This window comes from Caloenas nicobarica, chromosome 6 (assembly GCF_036013445.1).
Source record: "Caloenas nicobarica isolate bCalNic1 chromosome 6, bCalNic1.hap1, whole genome shotgun sequence".
Lineage (NCBI taxonomy): Eukaryota > Metazoa > Chordata > Aves > Columbiformes > Columbidae > Caloenas > Caloenas nicobarica.
Window position 1 is genome coordinate 27,014,301 of NC_088250.1, and position 27,821 is coordinate 27,042,121.

At 45.1% G+C, this 27,821-nt stretch overlaps 1 protein-coding gene across 6 annotated transcripts in view; it reads left to right on the forward strand.

Moving 5' to 3' along the window:
• Window positions 1-27,821, forward strand: part of BIN1 (bridging integrator 1) — a 98,135-nt gene that overhangs the window by 25,735 nt on the left and 44,579 nt on the right. For all 6 annotated transcript variants that reach the window (XM_065637567.1, XM_065637563.1, XM_065637565.1 and 3 more), the window contains exons 2-4: window positions 18,667-18,747; window positions 25,632-25,686; window positions 26,142-26,236. In XM_065637567.1, coding sequence (XP_065493639.1) covers window positions 18,667-18,747; window positions 25,632-25,686; window positions 26,142-26,236 — 231 coding nt within the window. The remainder of the gene's footprint in view (window positions 1-18,666; window positions 18,748-25,631; window positions 25,687-26,141; window positions 26,237-27,821) is intronic.

The window sequence follows — 27,821 nt, forward strand, 5'->3', positions numbered from 1 at the left end:
CCTCTTAGGGCTAACGAGCTGCAAGACTCTGTGAGTGGCTGGGACATGAGTGTCTATCGCTACGAAGCAAGTCCAGGACTAGAGATGTATTAGCAGGTTTAGTCTGACTTCTTAGGTAGATTGTGTACTTGAATCCTTCTTGGTCATCCAGCATAGTGCAAGGTGTCTATTGCACATCAGTATTAACATGTTGAATATGAAATGAAATGTAAAAAGCTGTGAATGCTCTCAGGTATGGGGAGGGCTTCTTTGGTTTGAGCACTGTTTGTGTGCTTGAGAGTTTTGGATGATGTTTTATGGCTGGCAGCTCCTGTGGTCTGTGTCCTAGGCAGGAACATGCATGTACAGCAGCTCTCAGGTAGTCCAACAAGTTGGTTCATCTGCAGTGGGACAGCTTTATTGCAGCTGGTGGGCCAGACGAAAATGTACAGTGACCTCTTTGGCATGAAGGCCTGTAATCATGAAAACATCGTTTTCCCCTGTAATGCAGAGCAAAGAGGGTTTACAGCCTATATAACAGGATTGTCAAACTCATTTTCACCGGGGGCCACATCAGCCTCGCGGTTGTCTTCAAAGGGCTGAATGTAACTGTTGTTGCATTTATACAGTCCTAAAATTACATTCGGCCCTTTGAAGGCAACTGCGAGGCTGATGTGGCCCCGGTGAAAATGAGTTTGATACCCTTGCTATGTAGCATCAGACAGTTTGATAGAAGCACTCGGGTCCACCTTGCATCTCTTTATTTGCACTAGTGTACACAGGCCCAATTAAAATGTATGTGACTTAAGCTATGTAAGGTGGAATTTCAGGGCATTAGCTCTTCCTACTGCAAAGGGAATCTAGGAGAAGTTTGTGAAATACTGAAAACTTGGCATCAAAGACAGATTTCATCACTGGAGATAAAGATATTTTTCTGGTGGTGCTTTCACAGCTCATGTTGAGTAATAGAGTAATAATCAGTTGATGGTGATTTAACCAAGGGTGGGCAACAGTGAATGGGCATGACATCTGTTAAACAGCAGTGACGTGGTTAAAGAACCTTGCTCTAAAACAGAGATGAGCTTGAGTTTTACCTGGACTTACTCTTGGCTGCCCTTTTCAAACAAGCTCTTGGCCATGAGGAGATAGAAGCAACTAGCTGCAGTTCTGGCCTTTTCCCCGAGTGCTGCCAGCTATAGAAACAAGTGTGCTTTGACCACAGAAGGTCAGTGAGGCCTTCAGGCTCCGGACAGACGTCTGATTTTATTGTTAGCCTGTATAACAAGATTAGCACCAAATGACTCACAGAATAAGTCAGGTGGTCTTTTAATCTTCTGTAACTGGGTTGGAATGAAGGTATTTTCATTATCATGACAGAATATGGCTGAAAACTTTGACAAAATCAGGTTTTCAGTGACAAGTGTTAATTCTTTGTGAACTTTCAACTTTAATCGAAACTAAACATTGAAAGGGTGTGGTTGTGGTTTGTTTTTTATTTTTTGTTTGGTTTGTGTGGTTTTTTAAAGAAACAAACAAAACCCAAGAAGATGAACATTCCCTCAAAAAACCCAGGAAAAGGATTTTGTTATTGAAGTTTTTGGTGAGAGAAAAAGCAGTGCTTTCTCCTTAGCTCTGTGGTGAACCCAGAGGCGGTCCTGAACTTCTCAAATGAGGGGGCAATGGACATCACAGCTGAAGCTCTAAGTTATACCAAATTTTCTTCTGGGGGACAAGTTCTTTTCTGACTCCTGGTCTGTCCCCACTCATTTACTTACATGTTGCAAGCTGATAACAATTGCTGCAGCATGAGGACTTAGTGTTCATAGTATTAATAAGCAGGTGAATCTCCATAGTAAATGAAATCTATGCTAAACAAAGAGTGTGCGTTACAACACAGACATTCCCCTTAACTGCTTGTGTGCTCATGGCTGGCCTTTATGCCACAAGTACAGAAGGCACAGCAGAGTTTGCTTCCATTGTAGGAGCAGGGTAGGATTCAGACTAAAATATATTTATTTTGTCTTCATCTCAAGCTTCCTGTAGACAACGCATATGGCACAGTCAAAGGAATACCATCAGAGCCACCCTGCAAATACCAGTTTATATGTCATCTTGAAAATGTTCTGGAGTTTTCCTTATGTTGAAGTGAAGCTAATCCAGTTTTTTTATTAATGAGAAACATTAACCTATGTAAATACCAGGTGGCTTTAACTTATCAAGTGGTGTGATGGGATGGGAAAGGGAGTTTATTTTAAAAGTGGAGATTCCGGCTTGTTAATGAAAATATGACTGGAGTTAATAATTTCTGGCAAGGTAACTTATCCTCCTTGTGACTTTACATTTCTCCCTTCTTGTTTATTATCTGGCTGCGATAAGTTTATGGTTCTGTGTTATAACAGCTCAGGAGGTTTAAAAAGGACTTTGATTTACACGACTTTTGCAGGAGGGAACAGAGAAGCCCAGACTCTGATCCCTGAGTTTCCAAGAGGCCCCTTGATCCACTTCTGAAAATATGCTGAGGGCAAAGTCAGCCGTGCAGGAATGGTGAGAACTGTGTTCTTGAGTTCTTGTAGATGAGACCACTTACAACTGTGGCACTGTTGCAGTGCACCGGGTGTGTAATAAAAGTGTGAGATCACTGAGCCAGAGGGAGGCCAGGACAGAGGAACTCGGTGACATTGCTTAAGCGCTTGGATAACTTATCAACCTTTATGATTCCAGCTGACACTTGTATCAGTCTTACAATGACAGAGAAGGATTGAAGGAATGACTATGATGTCTGTAGACATGCAGGTGCTTTTTAGTGGGTGAACTTCAAATATTGGGTAAACAGAAAGGTGATTAGTAATGTGGTGGGCAAGGAGCGCTCACATCCCAGGATGTGGGTTATACCTCCCCTCCTTTAGGTACCGCCAACTGCTCCATGCAGAAAGCCAAAAATCACGTCTGCTTTTCGGTTACTCTGCTTTTACTCTAAGGATTGTTTCTGCTCTGCTTTAAAAGGTCTGCATTGGAAATACGAAATCTGTAATGTATAACAAGACGTCCTTTTCTCTGCACCCTTTCATGTCTGAGGTGCAAACGGAAGTGAGTGGGCTCAGTGTTGTCCACAAGCACTGCCACAAACCTCAAATCATTCAGCCAAAAGCAATGGGGTTTGATCTCAGGTCACTGAGAATCCATCTATTTCCCATAGAATCTTATATTGTCAGAGACTCCTTTTGAGAGGTGAAAGGCTGCCGTCCTCTCACTCTGTAATGGGATGTGACTGGGGGAATGGGACAGTGAAAAGCAAATCCTGGTTCTTTGCAGCACACACCTGGGTGATGACGCAGCTGAGCTGAGCCTGTGCCCAGCGTGGGTCTACTCATGTGTGCTGTTCTGCAGACCAGAGGCAGGCACGTCGATTCATATATAAAACATTTTTGTTTTCCATGAGTGATGCAGATCTGCTCACAATTTCAAGCCTTTCAGAGTGAGACTGTAGCACGAAGTGGTGGTGCGTGGAGCAGGGCTTTAGGAGAGCTGCAGGTTGCTGACAGTTCCTGTGGTTATTAATGGCCACAGCAAGGGCTTGCAGGTTCTGAGAATAGACTCTGCATTTGCTTTAGAGACAGCTGACAATGGTGTTTAATACAGCAATATGTCTCTGCCTGACTTTTGACTGACAGTGACACAAACTTGCTCTCCTCCCAGCCATGGTTTAAACCTGGTGACATTTACAGCAGGGCTACTTCTCCAGTCTAAGTTTAGATGGTGACTTTTGTGTTTGTCTGCATGTGTATGCTTAATAAGATAAAAAAGCAGGAGAGGGCTTCTGCCAGTAAAAATGGAGCAGGGATTTCAAACCATGGCTGAATGAATGAGGGAGGCATTCAACCTGCGTGGATTTTCATGGTCTAGTCGCTGTGGTTCCTTGTTCAAGGTATCTGAATGTTGGAGGGTTATTACCTACTTTGGCACTTTTGGTTTGCTGTCATGAAATATGTGGTAAATATTCATAACTATGAGGCTGTCTGTTTGATGGGGTGTTTTGGGTTTTTTTTTTTGGGGGCAAGTTGCACTTGGAATTGGCTGGTAACCTTAGCCCCACCTGTGTACAGCTAATGACATGTCCTGTGGTGGGTGTATGTATGTCCATAAGCCATCTGGAAATAGCATGTGATCTTAGCTGCCTGCTGAGACTTAATTTCTTGCCATGCGTCCATGTTACTCTTTCAAAAGCTTCTCCTCCTGTTAATGAATGCCCCCTGCAAGAGAGAAATCCTCCTCCCTCCCACAGCAGACAAGCCCAGGAGAACAGAGCTAGCAACATCCTTCTCAGCCTTGCCTTAAGGGATGAGCAGTGTCAGGGAAGCCTATTGCTGCTCCATTAGATCCTCAAGCCTGCGGTGCTGAATCACAGTGCGAATGAGAGAGCAGATCCTTTCTAGTGCAGGCTGAGCAAAAGGTGTCCTGAGCTTCTGCATAACTTTATGCCGCAGTGGTTGTTGAGTGGGAACAGCTTTTGGTCGCTATCACTTGGAAGCCTATTTCAGGTGGATGACCTAAAGGGGAATGGGTTTGTCTCCTATTACAGACCTTTGCTAAGCCTTCACTCTTTTGGAAACATGACTTTCTTCTGATACTGTCTTCTCCAAGGCCTGGTCTGGCAGCAGGTCATGTAAGCCAAATAGAAAGAACCGCCTTTTAGAGTTGGCGCTGAAAGCTGGACATAGATGCTCTGTATCTTGCCCTAGATGCGTGGAGGATTTGCACCTATGTTCCCCTGGCATGACAATGAAAAATGGGCTATGAAAACTGGTGGAACTTGACCCTTCATGAACGTCATGTGCAACTTATTGGCCACGTGTTTCTCCTTTTTTGTCTGAAATGAAGGTGCAAATGTATGATCAGAGCAGAGAACTTGATTGCATCAACCCCTTCAGAACTGCTCCATGATGTCAGCAGTCCACGTCTTTGCATCCACCTTACCTTGAACAATTGGCTACCTGTGATGGGTGGGAAAAGATTTGCTGGGAAGTTTTATTTTACCATTCCTTTTCTTCTCTGTTTCTTCTTCCTTCTCTCCCTGCTCCCAAAGTTTGCAAAAGTACACTTACATAAGCAGTGCTAGCAGTGTTTTACACTGTCACTTGGTATTTGTCCAGCGAGCTGCCGCTTTTGTCTGCAGGAGACTTGGGGATTTTCAGTTCCAAGTGCTTTGCAACCCTTCTGCCCTTTGCTAAGCCAGACACGTGGTCCAGATTCATTCTTGTTAGTGCGATAATGCATTAGTACTGCACCAGTTCTGAAGGGGAAAACTCCAGGGTCAGGATCCCACTGTAATCAAACCGATGTGGAACAAGAAAGTCCTCTTGCCTTGAGGTTGCACACAGTAGGGTTGATGCAGAGCAGACCAAGCTTGCAGCTGCATTGGTGCTATTATCAGCAATCCGGGCTGCCCGCGTTTGGGATTTTCTGCGGCATGACATAGAGGTGTGGGTGACAGGGAGGAGTTGGTCCGTCAGCACTCCTGTGAATTAAAGGTGCAGAGCTCTCCTGGTCTGACAAATCTTACTATTTCAGTAACTAATTATGGGATAGTACCAAGATTTCTAGGTATTCCATGTGACATCTATAAAGATAGGAGTGGGAGATTGATACTGCCTTTCTTGGAAGAGGGTGGAATGGGAATTTTTTTTTACTTTTCACGCCTCATCAGATTAAAGAGATTTTTTTGAGCTATTTCATAGTAGCCATGTGCCTCCCTAATGCTCTCCTTGAAATCTTTTGCAGCAGTTCTAAACAATTGCCCCTGTATTGTTTCATGCCCTGCTTTTAATGTTGTTGAATGTATGGTCCATAGCAGGAATAAAAGCAGTCTGAAGGTCTTTTAATGGACCCCCCTCCAATTTATTTACAGTGACAAAATTTCCTCAGTGTGCCTTTTCCTTCTCCTTTGGGAGTGACAGCTCATGTCCACTTGTTTGTAATATATTCAACATCTGTCAACACTCTCCCAGCCTGGAGTTAAGCAGAGACCCAACCTTCTTGTCCAAAGCTGGTAACTGAGCTCTGAGACTGCTGTCAAAAATAAAAGCTGCTGAGCTTGAATCAGGTCTTGTTATCTGAGAACTGGAAACTGAATGAAGGACAGAAGCGACTGAGCTGATAATTAGGAGCACTTAATGTTTTGCCTTGGTTGGGAGATCTTCATATGAAGGTTTAAGAGAGGATGAGTTTGAAAACCTACTTTCCTTGACTTGCTGTGTCCCGTGCCCAGTTTAAGGATTTAGCAAACTTAGTGCTGCTGCTCTGGCAAATGAAGGAACCCTCTCTCTTCTGTTCCTTTTGCCTTAAGAAAAAAGAAAAAAAAGAAAAGCACCCTGAGATGCCTCTCCCACTGTATGGCTTCATATGTCAAACTCACAGATCCTGATGCTCATAAAACCCTGTTGTCTGATGTGAGTGTGCCAGAGCTGTAGCACAGCACCCTCTCTGCCCTGTGGAGATGTCCTCAGTTGCGCTGGGCTCTCTGGGTTGGCCTTTGCATCTTCTGCCACATAAGAAAAAGACACTTGAGAGGTCTGCACAGCGCTGTGTAGAGGACACAGTCGTGATCAGCTGGGAAGAGGGGGCAGCTGAGCTCATGTCACTGCCTGCTGTGGGCACACAGACATGACTGGTAACATGGGGATTGCAGCCCCTTTCACACTGCCAGTAAATCCGTGCCTGATGTAGGCAGGTGGTGAAGTGTGAAAAGGTCCTGCTTTCCACAAATGGCCATATCAAGCAATGGTGTTATTTGTAGCGTACCTGATACAGGTATGTCAGGTGTCCTTGTGCCCTTCACCTTTGATTTGTGTTTTTGGGAGAACAGTGTGAAGCATTCTGGATCTGACCTTTGGAGCGATGGAAGTATTTGCTGCCAGGCCAGCCAGGTTCTGGATCTAAAGATCTAAAGATCTCCAAGTTCAGTGTCCACCTTGCTGGTAGCTAATAGAGCAAACCTGCCTGATGTGGATGTGTTCATGGTAGTTGCTGGAAGGAGAGGACTTGTGCTTGGCAACCTGTTCTTAAGCTCTTAAGAAAATCTTGGGACTGGTGGTATGACTGAAACCACTGATTTTTTTCAGAAGTGTCTCTTCCTTGTTGGCCACTGAGAGGATGTTACTGTAGGGTCTCTCATAAATGAAGGCTTCCAGATTATGAGTTTTAACAGTTCTTGCAAGCACATTTTGGACTTTTCCTAGGACAGCTAATAAAAGTACTGGGCTTACTACTGTTAGGGGAGCAATTCTATTTGTGATTTTTTTTTTTTTTAAATGACTTTATGTAACATTTTAGGTGGAACATTGTGCATGTGGTGTAGCTTTTATATATATCCTGGTGATATTAGGAAGAACTGAGCTTGGGGTTTTGAGGGTTTTGGTTTTGTATTGATGTTTGTTTTGTTTTGGTTTTTTTCTCTTTAAAACTCAGCTGGATCCATTCAAAAGTACTATGAACAAGGGGGGTTTTTCACTTAAAGTGCTATCTGGAGTAAAAGCAAGGGAGTGCATATACAGCTTGCCTGTTTCTTCAAAGATCTTGTTAATTATAGGCTCTTTGCCAAAGCTGATGCCACAAAAAATTGACTGAGCCCCTGGGCTTTGTGTACGCTTGAATGTCATCTTTATCTCTTTCCTTAATGAGTTTGTTTGAGGCTGGAATTAGCCCAGAGTAGCTGCATGGCACTTCCTGTGCCCTTTGGTTTCAGAACCCTGATTTGCAGAACAAGTCCTATTGCTGTTTTGTGGAAAGCCAAGAATCAACCCATCAAACTTGCCGAGATTCAGATATTGTAGCCCAGTTGCGTGGGAAGTAGCAGTGAGCCTTTGGGAGAAGGTAAAGGACTATGTACGCTTTTTAAAGCATCTCTGTACTGGCTGGCTATCTGTATTGCACTCATTAAACTATCTGGATGCCAGCATGCTGTGAAGCCTATATAAGAGGTACAGAATAAATTATCTGTTAGATCGGGTTCCTGGTGATATCCTGGGAACTAGGAGAATGTACTGAAAAGAAGAGGACTAGGTCAATAAATGACCTTTCTGTATCGAAGCAAAAAAATACTCCCAAAATACTGAACACTAGACTGCTCCTTTAACCCATATTTATTGTAAAGGCAAATTTCAGAAGTCTCTGTGCATTATGCATGTTTTCACAGATCAGATACTTCTCATGTAGAATACAAAACTGCTCATGAAGTAGTAGCAGGGAGCAGAGGCCACTGGAGGCAGGATGGGTGGGCGACAGGTTTCACCTGGGTTTCCTGCCTCCTTGGGTGATGCTCGCCAAATGGCATTGGGTGTGAGGTACTTGTACAGTCTAAGATGGGAGGCTAAAAACAACTGTCTTGTAGTAGCCTGAGGGATACTCCTGCTGTAAGCATGAAGTTTTTGGATAAAAGCGAGATAGAACCTGCTGGCTTGTTGCTTGAGTGCTCCAGGCAGTGTGGTAGATTAAAGAAACAAAGGAGTACTCAAGCCTACACCTAGGTCAGCAGACAGCTGTTTTGGAACCACCCTAATTACTGACAGAAACCCAGTTCTCTAGTGAGTACTAGCTAAAATGCAAATTGCAGCCGTGTCTTGGTTTTGATTTTTCAGTGCACAAGCCTTGGACAGTTGATTCCCAGTGCTTAGAGCTGTAGACAAGTGGGCTCTCAGGCTTTCCATAAGTAGCAACCCATAGTTACATGCAAGAGAAGAAACAAGTAACGTTAAGGCATTTGGAAACTGGAGATTTTAGCTTTCTCAGTGCGTTTTTAACTTACTGTTTTAAATATATGACTGCTTATTTCTAGATCATAAGGATTTGCCAGGTTCTGCCTTCTTTTAGAGGATTTGTCTTTCTGAAACCTGTAAACTGGCTGAATAAAATATATAAGTAGAAATACTTTGGATGTGAAGTCAGAATTATTCTGTATAATGTGCTGGAATATTATGGCTTGGCCTTTGATAACAGTTTGCATCACCTTTCATGGGTTCATCAGCGTGTTAATGAATGCTGACAAGCCTTCTTCAACGCAGCTGGTATAGCCTGTGGACAGACTAAATTCATACGATAGTATGCATATGAGTGAGTTACTCCAGGTCTCCAGACTGTTTCTTCAGCATCTTCTGTAGCCCGTCACCTACAGTCATTCAGATTAGCCCTAAAGTCTTGGCGTGTCATACAGAAATATACAAGTATTGTAGATGTGAATATTTTATGGGTAAATATAGGTGTGTTTAGAAGACTTGAGTTACATGGGCACCCACACAGTAACCAGCTCTTGTAGCACACAGGTTTTTGCCTTCAGACAGGAGAGGAGAATACACACAGAACCATGGCTTCTGTCTTTGATGTTTGGAGCAGTTACACTTTATTGTCTGAACAATGTGACCTGAGCTTGCAAAAAAGCATTTCATCCGTCCTGTAGGCAACACGTGGGAAGGCTATGTAGGCAGAATGTCATAGTTTTTGGTGGTGGAGGAGAAACCTCTGACCTGGATAAGTATCCAAGAATGAGGTTTCTGGAATTACTCTCCTGACTTGGAGGACTAGGAAGCAGAATGAGGCTGGCAAAGTTACTCTTTCCATCCTCTGAAGTCCTCATACTTCACCTCTTTGAATAAGGAAATTTCAACTTTTGGAGGAAAATGCTCTGCTCAGGAGGTGGTGGCCCTCAACAGGCTCCTTCCTCTAAGAGGGAGGGCTTTTGCAGAGAAATTTGTGCCAGCCAGGTATGGAGCTTTTAGCCTGTCCCATTGTGCTGCTCCTTTTCTTTCCTTCCTACTTTCTTCCTTAAGTTTACTTGTTGACAATATACTATAGTTAGAGACAGTGTTAGCGGATCCTGGTAGTGAAGGCTTCCCAGAGTGAGTGGCATTAAGGCAGGGAAATGTCAAAGCCCAATTTAGAAAGGTAATTTGATCACAGGGTGAAAATTGAAAGCGAAGTGCTTAGTACCTCCCTCAGAACGGAGTGAGTACTGTCAGTAGGGTGGGAAGGGGCTGAGGGGGAACCTGCTGCAGGTTCTACTCTAGAAACAAAAGGCTCTTTATCCTGGTCCTCAGAGATGTAGGTCTTGCTGAGACAGGGAGTGGAGTCAGCAGATATTATTGCAGATGCTGAGAGTAGTAGAAATAGAGGAAGAGGTAACCTTGGTAATGACAATCACCCTGGCCTTTTTCCTACTGCAGAAGATGAATTTGGGTTCTGGCTGTGTGCTCAAAAAGGCTGTTTACCTTGAGGACAGGGCTCTGCCCATGGGCATGGCAATTCTGACTTGCAAAGCAAGACAGAAGTTCTCCTAGCAGAGCATGGGAACCAGCTTCTGGAGCTCCAGGTGCAGGAACAGCCTGAGATCTGCAAGACTCATAGTGTGGGAGGAATGTGAGTCTCTGGACCTTGGGCACACTTTGCAATTTTGCCACCCCTCTGTTGCACTACAGCTCCATTCCTTATCTTCAGGCTGTGGGGTGGACACGGGAGACCAACCGACATGCAGAGCTGAAGTACCCACAGCCTTCTCCCTCCCCTTGCTGGCTGTCCTGGGCTCAACAAATCTGAGGGTTACGCCCAATTCTTCTCATTGCATTTACCTGTGGTGTTAGGACACCCGCTAATGATGTACTGTGTATAATGATGTGCTGTTTGATGACCAGTACTATGACTGATGTGAATCCCTTGTTCGATAGTCTGTAGCTTGAGAAAAGTTTCCCTGAAGGGAGCCAAGCACAGGAGAAAAAGTCTTCAGAGTGAAAGATTTCACAACCTTTCTCCAATTAGTCTTCATAATTAATATCCTGAAATAATATAAGTACTTTTACAGAACAGAGAATACAAATACTAAAGTGTTATTCTCCCTGTAGTAGTATTGATTAACAAGTTTTTAAATGTTTTTGAGACGTTTCAGTGCAGAAGCTGTGTGTTTGTATCCATTTCTGGTGGATACTTGCTGCCTGACCCCATGGGGAGAAACTGAGCAAAGCAACTTTGATTTGCTTGAGGTCTTGGATGTGAAGCACGTGGTGCAGTTACAAACAGCTTGTCCCCATAGGGCCATTGCTACAGGCTTGTACCCTGCAGTTGCTTCAAGAAAGGCCTCTGAGTTTGGATCCAGGATGGCAACTGCTATAGATTAATCTGCTGCAGCCAAACAATCCTCCTTTTGTGCTTCACAGAAAAAGAGGAATCTTCAGCAGTGTCCTCAAAGGAAAATGCTGAAATAAGGCAGGCATTCTTAGATGGGCATGGTGCAACATGGAGCTTCAAAAGTGTGACGGGTCCTTTGTGCACCCCCTTCTTGGGGATATTATTCACTACTTATGCCTCAGCCTTAAGGATAAGGTGGCCATTGCTCCAAGCCTCCAGACTTGAAAAACGTCCTGCACTTGCTGTGCTTGTTTCTACATCTTGTCTTATACCTGGCATGATCAGAAACAGGGTATATTCTTAAGATGCTAATTACAGCCTGGTGAAACTTGTTGCCTTGAACTCCCTCTGAGTCAATTATGGGGAAGCAGTTTTCTCCAGAAAATAATTCAGAATGAGAAAGTGGAGCTCCTGTTTCTTTCCCTATTGACTACAGAGTGAGGAAGAAGGATGAACCAATGTGACCACACCAAGTCACAATAAGCTCAAGACTTGTCCTGAAGGTGCAGGTCACGGTGAGGCTGCTCTTTAGTAGCTGCCAGAGGCACATATTTTAGTTGAGCCTTCAAGGCAATGCATTGTGACTCTTGCTTCTACAGAAGTTTTGTAATATAGTGCAAGTTAGGCAAGGTGGCAGTGATGTGCTTCTTTGATGATAGGCTCTATATGCCATTATTATCTAGTCATGCTTGGATATATGTTACACTTCAGACTGATATGGAGGAAGGAATGAGGTCTATTGAGAGAGGGTATTTGTTCAGAGACAAAATGATTGACCTGTTGCTGCCATCTTCAGCATTTGGGAAGACTGGCTTTGGAAGGGCCTTACAAGGTCCATCCCCTATGTGGAGTGGGATCAGTCCAGCTTAAATCACACCTGAGATGCTTATTTAACTTATTAAAAAGTCTTTAATCAGCAAAGGATCTCTATGAATCTATTCTAATGATTTAAATTCTTCATTGTTACCATATTGTTGGGGGATGTTCTGAAACTTCAATACCACAATATGACCAGAAAATTGTATTTTTAGTTGTTTGGGTTTTTTTCCCTAGTCAGACTGGGTTTTAGAATATGGCTAAGCATGCAAACTCTCACAGACTTTAATTAGAGGGACACCTGTGAAAATCAAACTCAATGTGTCTTGAGCTGAGCACTCAAAACTGGTCACCTCACCTCCCTGCACCTCTCTTTCCTGTTTGCCAGCTGGGGATGCCAGGGATAAATTGGGTGACTCTGCGACATGCTGAACAAACACTCCTCTTCACAGCTGGATGGATCTGACATTGGACATGGATTTTCCAGGTCATTCAGGAAGTGTCTAGTAAAATGCAGTACTGAACCCTGATTTCCCAACTCTTAGCTTGGTGATTAGCCCTGTCTTTGCAGAATCTATTGAACCTTGTCAGCAAGTAAGAAGCAAACAAGAACCACTCTGTCTGCGCCAAGTGTGAAATTGCCCTTTCCCATATTCCAGTGGTCTTGGTCTTGGTCTTGCTGATTGCTCAGCCACGGGAACAATTTTCTCAACTTGAAATGAAGTATTAACATGTTTGGTGTTTATCCCTTTCCACCCCCATCCTCTTTTGTCTAATTGTTTCAAAGAAAGACTTAATTGTGCTAAGCTTGCCTGAGAAAAGCCAGGCTGGCCCCAAAACCAGCCTAGAGGCAGGGGTGGAGGGCAGGAGGACGTGCCCTGCTGCGGGGAGGGCTGGAGGGGGAGCAGGACTCCCACTGCTGGTCTTGCTTTTCTCCCTGAGTCTGAGTGCAAAAACCAAATTATTCCATGAGTACAAATCTACTTCGCTGAGCAAGTCACATTTCATTTGGGCAGAAAATAAACCAGGCTTAAAAAAGCCTATGAAACTTCCTTTGTTTGTACCTCATTAAGTTACGTGGCTTCGTGCTTTCCATCTGACTTGGACACTTTTCTCTCTCCCTCTTCCGATTATAATGTGCTCCACGGACAAATAGGCAGCCACCTGAGATCAAAGATCTATTTGTTCTCTTGCTAGTTGACCCACTGGCACATGCCAATTTGTTGCAATTCGAAATTAGTCACAGTATTTACTGGCTTTGTGCCCAGTTGGTAGTTGGAGATAATGCGCTGGAGTTGGCAGATACAGCGAAAGTCAGAGGCATCGTTTGTGAGGGGTGGAGGGGCCAGGATATGGAGTGATTTAGGAGCATGAGGCCCATATCATAAGATGTAACCCCAACCCCTTCTCTGATAGAGTGGGGAGTAAGAAGTGGACCTGCAGGGCTCAAGCTGTATCTGCTCTGGCTGTGGGCTTAATGACTCTCCATTCATCAGCGCTGAACCACCCTAAATTCAATGTTTCACATGCAGATTTAGCTCTCTTTGGGATCCACAGCTGCATTTATTTTCTGCTTTCCTACTCATCACCTGCATGCTCTAAACTGGTCTTTGGCCTCAGTGACCCATGCCATGAAAACTAGAGTTTTATTAGGTTACTGGTTCACATAATGGATTTTTGTGGTTGCTTTTTAGAGCAAAGAACAACTGCGTTTTAGTTGGTCTGATATTGCTGCTTGATGCCTGCTGCTGCTGTTCTGCTGGCAAGTGTTTGTCCTTAATGGTGATTTCTGTTCCACATCAGAGAGCTTGGTGGTCACAGGGCTGATCTCCAGATCTTCATTTCCTTCATGTCTGGTGCTCAAAGGAGAAGAGCATGGGAGATGCTGTGCTAAGCAGTACAGGGGTTTGCCCTGTGGGAATGCTTCCTCCTGGACACCTGGAAAAAAGAGGGTAGACTGCAGCCAGATGAGATGCTTCCTTTTGAGCCCTACAAAACAGTGGTGGTTACCTAAATGCTCAGTTATCCTGTGAATCTTAGTCTTGCTATTGAGAAAAACCTGCAAATTGGATTTCCCTAAGTAAGCTTCCCCCACTGATGGGAAAAGATGTTGGTTTGAAAGGCTATTTCATGCCTTTACTTGTCTGACCAGTGCTAGCAGAATGCCAGATCTCTGATACAGAGGATTTCCAGATTTCTCTGTCACTTATTCTGTGTTATCTCACTTCTCAAAGTATATAATTTCAAAACTTCCTGCATATAGTTCTGCCTGCAACAGCAGAAGACAAATGCATCCATGATATGAGAGGAATATGATCTTTTACTTATTTGTTAATAGTATCTTGCCTCCTAGCATCTTAAAGTGCTTTTAAAACTTCAGTCTGAATCTCCTTGTTTCTTGTTGCTTTTATTCAAATGCAAGTAAAACCGGGGCTCCATGGGTGGACTTCAGCTCTGTTTGGAGATGCTGCAGTAGTTGGTCAGGTGCCTGTGATTCTAGTTTATGAGAAACGCAGAGTACCTGCAGATCTGGCTAATTGTTGGAAGAGACCTCGTTTCTGAGCAACACTGGAAAATGGTGTTTAAGTGTCCAAATGTGTCTGGTGCCTGAGGCCAAAAACATTGGCTGTGATGAGATCCCCATCTTGTCATAGTGGATCCGTAGTAAGCCAAGGCTGACACCCATTGAAGCCCCCGCTGAAATCCATCCCACAAGGTGTTTTGTGGGATTCATACAAAATTATTCCCTCCTTCAGCCTAGCTTGCACCCTCTTGAAATGGTCCCTCTCCTTATGCAGGGCCAGGACTTCTCAGGTCAAGGGCAGATCAAGGAGCCTAGCCATAGTTGCTTCTTAATCTTTTAAATGCCAGATCCATGCCCTCTGCCTGGTGTGGTTTGCCTCCAGACAGCAGCTGACAGATCACACCATCTCTGATCCGCCCTGAGATTTGGGAGCTGCAGTGGAGTCCTGACTCTTACCCTGGTCAATCTGCTCCATTAATAGCTATCAAAGAGCCTGAAGTTTCCATCCAAACTTTATCTGGCTTTGCAGCAAGCTGAAGGATTAAAGACCATTGCAGGGGAAGGGAGGGAGCAGCCGTGGTTCACCCGGAATAGCCTGACCTATGACGGCACGTACCAGCCCGGGGAGGGGACTTGTCCTGTGAGCTCACGGGTTATTAGCAGTGAACACAGACATGCCTGCGGTCAGCAGCACACCCAGGGCCATCTGCTCCATCCCGGGTTGACTTAGGGGGTCCAGAGGGATTTGTTAGTACAACTTGCCTACATGGCTGTTTGATGGGAGTGGGCTTGAGGGCCAGCCTTGTGGAGCCATCATTTAACGCTGTTCATATGACCTTAGGGTTTGACTGCTGGGCTGTTTACATGGGGCAGATCTGTTTTTGAGGGAGAGTGGTATGAGAAGATAACCTCTGCCCAGCTGCAGCCCAGGGCTGTTGTCTCTCTGCTGTGTTATATTGAGTAATGAAGGGATCAGAGTGGGCTGTATGGCTGGGACTCGCCTATAGGGCCAGCAGACGTGGGGCACAAGCCATCATCTACCAGATGGGGGAAGAGTGTACGAAGCAAGAGCAGGTCTTTCGATGTAGCCAGGGATTCACTTCTCACAGCCTCTCATAACTAGTTTTGTTTTCCTTGTCTTGTTCCTCTGCTGGTATCCTCGAATCCTGTTTCACCCGCCCCATGTCACTGCTGTGGAAAAGTGCAGGGTTTCTTATTATTTCCCCCCCCTCACTCAGAGCTGCTCCTCAGCTGGACATCGCTGTTGCAGCAGGAATTTTTTCCTTAGAGGCAGGCTGTGAGTTAGAGCCCTTTCCAGTGCCCAGCGTTTTGCAGGACTTGTGCAGAGCACCTCATCATCTTCCCAGCTGGATGGATGACCCCAGACTCTGTATGCTTGTCCCCAAAGGAGCAGTGCAACTGCAGATTAGGTTCTTGGACATGTGGGAAGCAGGCGTGCAGCCACCACAATGAATAGTCTGTGGGTGCTGCTCAGTGTTTTACACCAGGAAGCTCTGAGGCTGTTCTAAACCTTTGACCCTGACAACATACTCCAGATTCCTCCCAGTTAAACAGTCTCCTTCCCTCCCCTCCAGGCCTGAAAGCATTTCATCTTCTGACTAGCCAGACAGATGCATTGCCCCATAAAAAGCTCCTTTGTGTCCCCAACAATTCTATTGATCTGCACATTGGGAGCATCATTCTGCTTTGGAATTTGCAGCTTGCATACTTGATTGTTATTTATTGTGATGGGTGCTATTGGCCTTATGGCTCTTTGGACATCTAGGAAGTCACCCAGCAGGTGGGAAATCTGTGCTCCATAGACCTAGTAGCCTAGGGGAGTACAGCGGAACACAGGGCCTTTGAGCAGCATCCTTTCTGGAAGAGCATCACTTTTCCACCTGATGAGAAAGATGAGGCCATACTGAATCCTTCTCTCCTGCTGCCGTGGCAGAGAAATGTGCAGCCACAGCAGCAGCATTGCTGTGGCGTGTGTTCCCCTTCACTGGAGAACATGAGCAAAGGAGGCACCAGTGGCTGGTGTACAGGACTCTGCCTGTCCAACCAGTGTTGCTGCTTCTGCTCTCCAACAAGCTCTTCTGTGCCAAGGCTTTGAGAGGAAGAAGAGAATATTCATGTTCTCTATGTCCTGCTGCATAGACAGGTTTACGAAGCACTTTGGGTGCTTGTAGCTGCAGTGTTTGCTGCTGTTGGTTGTGCTGTAGAAAGTTATGCTTCTCACTCTGGAGGTTTTTGGTTCAGCCCTTGGTCACAAAGAGATCAGTGTTTATCTGTATGTGTCCTTTCCCCTGCTTTTGCTGATGCTTGGATACCTCAGCGATTACTGGCAGTGAAGAGAGACCGTTGAACAGAGGGAGAATGAAAAACAGTGATTCCTTCATAGACATTAAATCCCAGTCTAAATAAGGGGACTTACGAGCCGGGTGCTGAATGCTGGCACTAATTTATCATGTCTAGGGCTAGAGTCAGTTTTTGCGGTCAGGAGTGAACTGGGAATATGTGTGTGTATATGGGGGAGAGGGGAACAGAGATGAGCCAAATAAACATAACATAAGTGTCCTCCACCTTGGCTGTGTAAAAAGATGAGTGGGCCACTAGGTGCATTGGCAGCTGGGCTAGATGATCGTTGTAGGTCCCTTCCGACTGAAAATATTCTATTTTATTTTACATCATGTTGCATGGACCTTCTCAATGCTATTTTGGAGACCGAACATGAAAGTCTGATCTCTGCCCTGCAGGGGAAAAATCCTCTGAGAAGATCTGTGAGTAGCAAAGGGAGCTGGAAGAAGCTGGTTCGGGTGGCTGTAATGGCTACCAGGCGGTTCCTCAGAGCAGCTGGTCTGGAGACACTTACTAGTGGCCTTTCTGTAGACCTGATAGCAGTAACATGCACCTGCTTTTGCTTCTTGACCCTCTTCTCTCCAAGACAGGCTCAACATGATGGCCAAGACCTGTGGCTGAAGGACTGATGTGCTCAGCAGAGCAAGAGACTTACAAGACTTACAGCTTTCCAGTGCTTTCTGCCTCTTGGGCAGTCATGCTCTTGCCACCCAGGACTCCTTTGCTTTTCAAGATGTTTCCTCAGCACCCTTTGTAGCCCACCTCTGGCTCTCCAAAACCTCCTGTGACTGAGGACGGGGTGGGCCTTTCTCTGTTTTACTAGTCCTGTGAGACAAGGCGCGCTTTTTTTTTCCTCCCCCCCATTTTTTTCATGGTTAGGCTTTATTTTCCATTAACCAAGGTGTTGTAATCAAGCTTAACCAGCTATAGTTTTACATCCTTATCTCCCTGCTGCTGGAGTTGCCTGGGGCATGACGAGTAACTGCTGCCCTCCTCCACAGCTGCAGTTTGCTCAGCCCTCTTCTGGTAGACCTACCTTCCTACCCAGAAAATGAAATGCTCTTGATCAAAGCTTGGGAACAGTCCACTTAGCTGCATGGAGAGGTCATTAAGAGAGAAGTGAGATAAGGGAAGTAGTCTGATAAGGATTTTTATACAGGCTGTTGGGAGCTGTGCTGAGCAGGGAGGGGGTGAGAGGAACCGGGCTGGCTGCTGGCACTCTCAGACGTCACACACAGATTGAGTGCCACGTAGATTCATGGTGTGAGGTCCCCCGTTGCTCTCAACAGCCAGCTCCTGCCAAACATGAGCACAGTGAGAAAAGGTGGAAAGAAGGTGGGACTTTCACTGCTCCAGCCACCTTCTCTGTCTAAGGAGGTCTCTGCATGGCTCTCTGTGAGGGCAGTCCAGCTGTTCTGGAGGCAAAAACCCCCACCCTGTGTGGACCAGAGACTAGTGTTAAGTGTAACCACACAGCACAAGGCATATTAGGGATGTGGTCTGTTTCTTGCTGGTCCAGGATATAAACAACTGGGTTGCTATTGCCTTGTCTGCAAAAAGCATAAGGCCAGTGAAGGACAAACCTCAGTCACGCTCTTGGATACAGCGAAGTATAAAAGGTCTGAGTTCATTCTGATCCATCTCTAAGTTGTTTTTCAAACTATGACTATGAAATATTCTGAAAATTCTGAGTGCAAGAATAATGGAGATTTCTAAACTTCGTTCTTTCAGCCTAGTGAGCAAAAACTTGCAACTGTTTCTTTGTCTCTGCTTTGCTTTCTCTGTTTGAAGTCTCCTGTATTTCTCCTCTCTTTCTGCAGGTCCTTCAGAAGCTTGGGAAAGCAGATGAAACAAAAGATGAACAGTTCGAACAGTGCGTGCAGAACTTCAACAAACAGCTGGTAAGATAATTTGCAATCTGTAATTACACCCTGGCTTTCAGTATTAGCTTCCAGTCATCTGCTGCAATATGCAATTAAAGCCTATTAAATTAAATGATGCCAAAGAGCTATTGAAGTGACCCACAACTCATAGCTGTTTACTTATGAGAAATTACACTGTGTCTTCCAGTGTCCCTGTCATGGAGTCAGTGAGAGTATATGCTGAAAAATAATAATTGTCTAGACCCAAGTTTAGGAAAAGAAATAGCTCAACCAGAACACTTCCTTCAGCTAGAAGCTGCTTTGTAATGTAATTTTTCAATGCTGTGCTGGAAGCAGAGACATAAGAACAACGTTGTATCTCTGAAAGTTGGATAGGATGAGAAACAGATTAGAGATCAAAAAGAAAATGGAACAAGGCAGATTCGGTTCCCCAAGGGCAGCGGAGGGCAAAAGGGACAAAGAAAGCAGATAGTGAAAAGGGAACATCCTTCTGTGGCTAAGACCTAAATCTGACTTCCTCCCCATCCTCGCTCATTCACTGGGTCAGGCCTGAGTCACTGTTCTTTCGCGTGTCTGCTTCAACTGTATGTTTTAGCGCACAAAAATATTTGAACAGTGGAGCAATTTTCCCCCACCCTCCTGCTTAAACAACAGCCGGTTTATATCTTGAACTGGGTGTGTGTGTTGTGTGTGGGGTTTTTTTTTGTAGTTGTTGTTTGTTTGTTTTTGTGTTGTTGTTGTGTGGGGTTTATTTTGTTTGTTGTTTTTGTTTTTTTTAAATCTGGAGCTTTCAGCCACTCAGAGGAGAGGAAAACATCAGTTACCCCAGGGGATTTGCACTGGAGTGCTTGGTGTTGAGGAAAGTAGTGTTTATGTTTCACGTCAGGAAATGCATGCCACACCAGAGCTCAGGTGGTGCTGAAGAAATCTTCTAGCCCCTTTGTGCCCTGACATATTTAGGACTTTTTTCTGGAGCTGTTAGCGGCAGCTGCATCGTGTCTGTTAAGGCTCAGCAGATGTGCTTATGTGTCGCAAAACCAGCTGAGAAGGGATTCGCCACAGCAGAATATAATTAAAATCTTTCAGTCTGACTTCGACTTATGTCTAACTGCAGCTGCATGGAGATTCCTGGAGACTGATGCCCATTTTCTTGGCAGCAATAGTAGCAGTTGCTACAGAAGTTCATGTAACATCTCTATAGCATGTTGACCAATTGTCTTGTACAAAAAGGAATCCAATCTGGCTTCTTTCTGATGACATGACATTACCAGGTGTGACTTCTCTGTATCATTTTTAAGTATCAGCAATCAGGAAACAGCCTTTTAAAAGGAAAAATACTGAAAAACTCAAATCCAAACTTCTTGATCTGGCTGTCTGGAATGGCTTTTCAATTTCCAAAGCCACAAGTTCCAGTGGTGCACTGAGAAGCCTGTTAAAGAACCACTGCCTTTGTACCCCTTACAGCTGAATTTCTTTTCTCATTTTGTAGGGGCAGGCCATGAACTGAATTCTCCAAATAATTGATCAAAGGAGCTGAACGCTGCTCTGCCTTTGCTGCTTGGGCTCTGTTGGTTTTGCTTTGGCCCTCAGTTTCCCTATTACTAAAATAACAATGCCGGTTTACAGGGCACACCGTAAATATGCGTTAGCTGGATTGTTGGGATATCCAGGTCTGAGAGGTTGTTATGATGCCAAGCAGACTGGGGAAAAAAACTTCAACTCTATGTGCATGTGTACACACTCATTTTTATTTTTACATGTATGATATGTGTGTGTAGTATAGCTACATGTGAGATTTCTATGCCCTTCCCTTACCAAGTCTGCTCCAGTGGGGAATGGAGTCTGGAGGGAAGCTGAATGTGCTGCAGGCTTGTGACAGAACCGCTGTCCTGTGGAACTGGTGGGGCTGTGACCAGGCAGTGGCCTTGCTTGCTGCTTGATTAGAGGCTCCTCTGACTCTAATGACTGTGTTGGGCCACTATAACACATGTTCCATATGTGGGCTGTCGATGAATGGAGAGCAGGTCTAAAATTTACTTGTTCGTTTTCAACCAAGGCGTCTTGTGGGTCTCTCAAATGTGGTTGAGTGGATAAAGGGGAAAGCATTGCACTTCCTAGCTCCCTGTCCATTCAGGTTTGTATAAGAGCACTGCTCTGAGATCTCTGAATGGTAGGAGCTTATTAGCTCAGACAGGTGGATTTGCTGCATGACAAATGAGCTGGACATAACTACACTTCTAGAGATCTCGCCTGTGTCTCTTGAAGGCTTGACAAGCAGCACAACTGGCTATTATATTACTCCCTCATGACAGGTTATCTTTGGCAATTAACCTCCCAAAAAGTTCATTCGAAGGCTCCCCCCTCCTTCCCTTTCCCAGTGTCACTTGTGTTCAGGCATCGGCACAAAGTCTGTCCTGGAAATTGTCCTCGCAGACCTGGGAGAGCAAGAGGCTGGCTGCAAAGGTGCCACACAGCCCCATCCCGAGGTGTGCCAGGCTCTGGCTTCTCTTCCCCTGCATTTGAAATACTTGCTGGAGAGAGAGAGTGGCGGGGCTGGTGGCAGCCCTTACACCTGGCACCACGTTGTGTTTCTGCCTGGCAGAGCGGCTGCGTTGTAAGACCCTTTGTGAGCTGTTGCTTGTGTGGAAGTTATGGGTTGGTTTACATACGGTGTTTCACAGCAAACACAAGAGACAAGCTGCTGCTGGCACGGGCTGCATCCATCTCTGCCCATACCCCATGGTGTTCGGCACAGCCTCAGCCTGCAGGGTGGGCAGCGGTGACTTAACCTTTGCTCTTGCGGTGTAGTTCTGGAACGGGACATTGCCTGTCTGTCTCGGGTGTAGAACATTCCTGTTGATAATAAAAATCCTTCCTATGGGAACTTCAAAACAAGGGAGGTTATGTAAAGAAGGGGTTGGAGTTTAATGTTAGGATGAAATAATTTCTTTTGAAGATTGGATAAAAAAGGGTTTTAGGAAACCTGTCTTCCACGAAGAAACAGCTCTATGGAAAAATCACATGCTTAGCTAGTGCTCAGTGAAAGGTATCGTAAATAACAACCCCTCAACAAAGCAAGAAAGTGCAAAAGGAAACCAAACCGCTCTTGTTTTTTAATTGAGAAAAGCTATATGTAATAAGTGGTTCCTTAGGTCTTTGGAGTGAAAGCTCTTCCAGCCTCCCAAGTATAGCACTTCTATTTTTAAATATGCACCTTCTTGTACATACTGTCCTGCATATTACGCCTGGTTGTGTTATAGGCTCACAGAGTTGAATTACACCATAATTACAAGTATGGCAAAATCTGCTCAACACAAAACTTGTGTGTTTGAGTAGAACCACTTATTTTGGTCACTTCTACATCAAGACACAGTGTCATTGTCCCTGCATGAAGGTTTTAAGTCAGTTTGTTAGTGCAGTGGTGAAATGAATATGGGGTTCAGGATCAGCACTGATCTGCTATTTTCGTCCTAGTTTTACTTTCCTTTTGTGGAGTTTTGTAACTCTGAGATAGATACATATATACACACATATGCACATGCATACTATTTCTCCTTTTTGTTTTTGTTTTGTTTTTTTACATTCTTGTGATTAAAAAATACTATACTACTAGATTTTTGAACATCTTTAGATTTAACCATACCTCTACAACTTCCTTCTGCACACCTTTAGACGTATTGCTCTTTGATAACTGGGGAATATATTAATTTTCCAGATTCCAGTTTAACCCTCTTCCCTGCCTTTTTTACCTCTGAGTTTAGAAAGCATCTTTTAAATGTGCACTCAAGGGTGTTGAAAGCTGCTGTTCTATACAGTACTTGACAGTGTCTAACTGCGTTGCGAGAGGTGTTTATGCAGAATTGTGTCTGTACTTGACAGCTTGCTGTAGCCTGCTTGAAGAAAGCAAGCGCTGCATGCACAGAGAGAAAGCAATTGCCAGAGTTTCTTGGGAAAGCATTAATGCTTAAAATAATAAAAATAAACCCTTGTAGCAAGTGAGGGAGCTGCTTTACTCATGCACAGGAAATAGCACAATGGAAATGCCAAAGAGGGACTTGGGTAGGAACTCCAGGTGCTCAGGGGAGCTGGGGAAATGGGATTCATGGCAAAACTGAGCCACTCTTTGAAAATCTTTCTTCCTGCAGATCTTACAGGCTGTAAAGTCTGTTCACTCTCCCTGTCAGGCTTGGTACTTTTAAGAGGCTTAAGGAGCTGCATAGTCGTGGGGATCAGCTGTAACTCTGACTTTAAACATCAGCAAGGGGTGACTAGGAAAGACCACTCCAGTTGCAGGATGCAGCACTGCATAATGGTGACTGCACATCACGGTGAGACAAGTGGTGTCAAGGATGCCTGGAGGATGCAGCAGCTAGTTGTGCATTGCTGCAATTGCACACTCCAATATTTGGGTCACGACTTGCAGGTTTTTCTGGTGTTCTACCTAAGAATCTTGATTTGATGTTTAATTGTGATGCCAATGTGCATCAGAGGATACTTTTGTCCTCATGAGTTTGGGACTGGGTATCAAAACTTGAAGAGTGCATGAGTCTGGGTTCTGTCATGTGCTGCTTTAGCAGGACTCAGGCAAGTATAGGCTCAATTTTAGAGGTGGTTTCTGATTTTTAGATGCTATAATTCTGAGAGTTACGGTTCTAGACATTGCAGTGCCCAAGTATGTTAGGCAAGTTCTGCAGAGGACCTTCCCTGTCCATTAGTTTCTGATAACCTCAAAGATGTGTGTTCAAATTTAGTAATTTTTAAAAATTATACAGCTGCAGGATGACAGTATATCCATGTGAGGAATTTTGCATGATAATTTCTTCGGTGCCATTTCTTCTTGTGTTCTGACATCTGATTTTGCCCATTCCAGTCTGTGATTTCTAGCATGGACCAATTCCAGGAGGCAGAGCTGCTTTCCTCTAAGCCTGTCTTGCTTCCTGTGTCCAGTACAAGCAAACACATATTACAGAGTGACTGAACTGCTGCTTGTCAGCTCAGCCTCCCTGATGGTCCTCTGTGCGTGTGCCCTTTGATTATTCTGGTACCTCTTCTCTGGTGCTTTCTGGTTGCACTGCTAGGAAGGTCTCATTGCCCAGGTTTCCACGCTCACATTAAGCCAGTAAAAAGCTCTACATTTGTTTGCTCTGTGTTTTAAGAACTCCTAGGACTTTTGCAGCAGATGTGGTCTTTATTCCTTTCCTCTTGTACTCTCTTTGGGTCAGTTCCCAATGCTTCTCCAGACTAGCAGTCTGAATTTCTTTTATAAAAGCAGCCAGCTCTTTCCCATCCCTCATTTCCTTTGTTGATGGCAGTAGGAAAAGCATAAGTGTGAACTTATCCAGAACTTTCGAGGCAAGGAAAACAAATTGGGCCATAGTGTTAGAAGTAGATGGATTTCTCCACAAAGCCATGCTAACACTGCCACTTCAACAGCTGGGCAGATGTAGCCTCTGCTTAGAGAGCACAGCTGCACTGAGAGCACAAGGGATCACAGCATGAGCTCAGTTGAGCCAAGAGATGCCTGAGTGCTGGGGAGCGCTGTTGGGAAACATCTGCTTTTGAAGCTGGTAGCTCTGAGGCAGCTGTCAGAGATGTCCTGGGAGCTCCCTGTCCCTGGAGTTGTCTTCAGCTGTCAAAATTCATTATGCTGGGCTCCCTGCCCCCCCCCTGCAATGGGACACAACCAGGGGAAGAAGAGGAGGAATGGCAGCAGGCTATGAGGGAAGTGTGAGGTGTAGTTGTTGCTTTCCTCCGTTCTTGTTTTTGCAGCTACTTTGGGGGATAGTGAGGATCCAGTGAGATCCCGCAGGGTAAGGGAAAAAAACCCTTTTATAACTGAGATCTTTGCCTGTCGAACTTTTTCTGGACTTCTTGCATACTCCAGAGGTTGTCTGCACAGTTATCCTCAATGTCTGCTCCTTCCCTTGCTTTGACATGCTCTGTGGTGGTGTTGGTCAACTTCTCAAGCCTTCCTTTTCCTTTTGTTTCTGTTTGTATAATGTCACTGTATGGATTTGGGAGTGTTTCCCTGTCAGCCTTGCACCACTGTCAATGGCACATGGCAGGGTGAAGGGGAGGTGCTTATCCTGGTGCAGGAGAGCAGCTGCATGGGGAGTGCATGTACATGTGCATGTCTGAACCAACTTTGCTGTAAAAGTCTCCGTGACGCTTTCTAGTCTGGATTCTTGTACTACACTTACCTGTGTCATCTGAATGCTTAAACTGGCAAAACTTGGCCCAGCTTCTGGTATGAATCCTTTGTTTCCTAGTGAGTGAGATCTGCTCTGACAGGCCACCTCCACAGTGAAGCTAAAGAAAAAGATGATTAACTCCATATTTGCAAGCTCTGCTGCACAGGACAATTTAGACAGAATGTCTGAGCGGGTCAGAGGTCCCTTGTACCTACTTTGCACAGGGGTTTTAGTTTGCAATGTGGCAGGAAATGGTGGTGAACTGACCTGCTCCCAAACCAGTACAAAATCAATCAATTCCGTCTGTCTTCTATGCCCTATGGACTCCCTTGAGTTACATATGTTGCACAGATCCACTAGACCTTGGCTTATAAACTAATTGTTGCCCTTAGAACCCTCTCTAGTTGCTTGTATGAAATCAAAACACTAAAGCTGGCTCTGCTGGTAAGAGCAAATTGCAGCTTTACTCACATCAAGTTACTTGGTACCTTGGTAGTATTGTTGGCCAAACATGCCTGCAGGTCACTGGCTGTGGACTTACCAAGTCAGAGGACTGTGTGGTCTCACTGTTACTTAATGTTTCATGTTGTCATCAGGCTGGTGTGTAACCTATCTGCAAGACCATTTTTCTTTATTTAGAAATGCTTGACAACTCCTTCTTATGCTCTTTGTATAAGAGAATAACTGATGGTCTTCTCCTTACATTCACAGTCTGAAGGCACGAGGCTGCAGAAGGACCTCCGAACCTACTTGGCTTCCATCAAAGGTAAGGTCTGCATAAGGAGAGGATCGTTTCCCCTCTAGCGCTTACCTATGCGGTGAGGGTTCTGCAGCCACCCCCTTCCTGGTGTTTCCTCAGCTGTGAGTTGTAGGGACGGTCAGCCTTGACTGAGTGGGGGATCTTTCCGAATCCTTGGGGACCAGCTGGGATAGAATAGGGTTGTGCTTTGATGCCAAACAGGTGATGCAGTCTTAGGAGACAGACTCTCATGTCATCTGCTAAGGTAGGACAAACACAAAGGCTTTGATGTGACCGCATCCTCAGTTCCTTTCTCCCACTGGTTACCTTCCATCTTTGTGTTATCAAGAGTCAGATATTCTGTAATGAAGAGCTTAGCATTTCTTATAACCCTCCTGTGTCCCTATTCCTGAGGATGAAGGTTAAGCTGTGAGGAACATGCTATTTTCTTCTCTCTGAAGCAGTTCCTTCTTCTTTCCTAGCCATGCACGAGGCCTCCAGGAAGCTGACGGAGTGTTTGCAGGAAGTGTATGAGCCAGACTGGCCTGGGAGAGATGACACAAATAAAATAGCAGAGGTAAGACTGTCCAGGAGCCTGGGTCACCAGGCTTGGTTGGTCAGTGGAGATGAGCTTTGAAGCTGTGTCTGTGCACCACATTTCTTCAGGCATATGACTCTGGAAAAGAACTGGAGAGACAAACTCAGCATTGGGAAGAAGGGAAAAATGAAGGGATGTGGCCTGTATTTTTGTCTGTGTAGAACACTGTCCCCAGATGCTTGAATGCTACACAGAGCAGTGTGCTTATGCCCATAAGCAATTTGTTCCCCTAACAGTGGCTAAACAGGGACAGAGAATGCCAAAAGAGAGTCAATAGGGTCAGCTGGGTGTATTTCTTAAGCTCTGTGCAAGAGAAAGGGAGGCTAAATCTATGGCCAAAGCACTGTCAGAGCAACCATTATGTAGCTGCAACCACGTCCCACTTGCAGCAGTACCACCAGCTGCCATATTTTGATTGCCACCTTGTTTGGCTGAGCCATGTGTCACCCCAGGCTGCTGTTCTTCTCATCCCTTGGTGAGATGACGCCTGTCCAGCTTGCCCAGGTGTTTTCTGTGGAGCTTAGGGCACAGCCTGTCGTTTGACAGCTTGGCTCCCCTTGGCACGTGTGTGCGGTGGGTCCAGCTGAGGGCAGGTGCCCTCTGCTCTCTTGCTCAGCTGTTCTGGGCAGCAGCTGTGGCAGTTCAGCTCTGAGGATCCATCTGCCATGGGGCTGCAGGACTGGGCTTTTATCTGCAGCTGTTTGTGGCGTTGGAGCAGTGGGGAAGGAATGGAGAGGAGAGCAGGAGAGGGGTTCTTCCCTTCCTTTGCTTTCCCCTGCAGAAAATCTCACTTGAAATAACATCTGCATCTTGCCCAGGAAATACTGACTTCAAAGCAGATAAATCAAACAAAAGCTGAACGTTTCCAGGTCAGTTCTTGCATTAACATGGAAACTTTCCATTAGGAAGTGCTGTTGTGGTAAATAATGGAATTGTAATTCAGCTGTTTGGCTTATGTTCTCTGTTGGCCTTGTTTCTTCCTGAGCTGCTGCAGTGCCTCCTGGGAGACTGTCCCTTCAGAGAATTAGAGCCAGAGAGCTCAAAGGGGAGCAAGAGTACAGAGAACTACCTGTAGCTATGCTGAGTCTCTGCAGGAATATTTCCAGCTCTCCACCTCCCCATTTCATGCCTTTGTTTATATTTCTGTCTTTCAGTAAAAGACAGGCAGGAAAACAGTGCTATACCTGCCAAAAAAAAAAAAAATCCAATATAAAGTGGGCATTTTTCCTGAATATTTTAGGCAAAATCCTTTGTTCAAGTGGAAAACCAGGAGAGAGTGGCAATTTCCACCTAATTCAAGGTGTTGATATGAGTTTACTGTGCCTGAGATAAGATCAAGAGTATGGTGTGCACAGGTGAGGGTGCACACCTCGGATGTGACCTCCACTGGGCTGTGGAGGCAGGCAGGCAGGGTAAGGGCCGAAGACATCCAGAATAGCTTTCTATTATTGTTCATTGTTCTCCAGAAAGCAGTGTTGTAATGAAAAGCAGAAAATGGCGCCTAGTGGTGTCAGGTGTCTCATTTTTGTGGCTGCTGGGAAAAAGAGGCAAAGCCAACCTGACC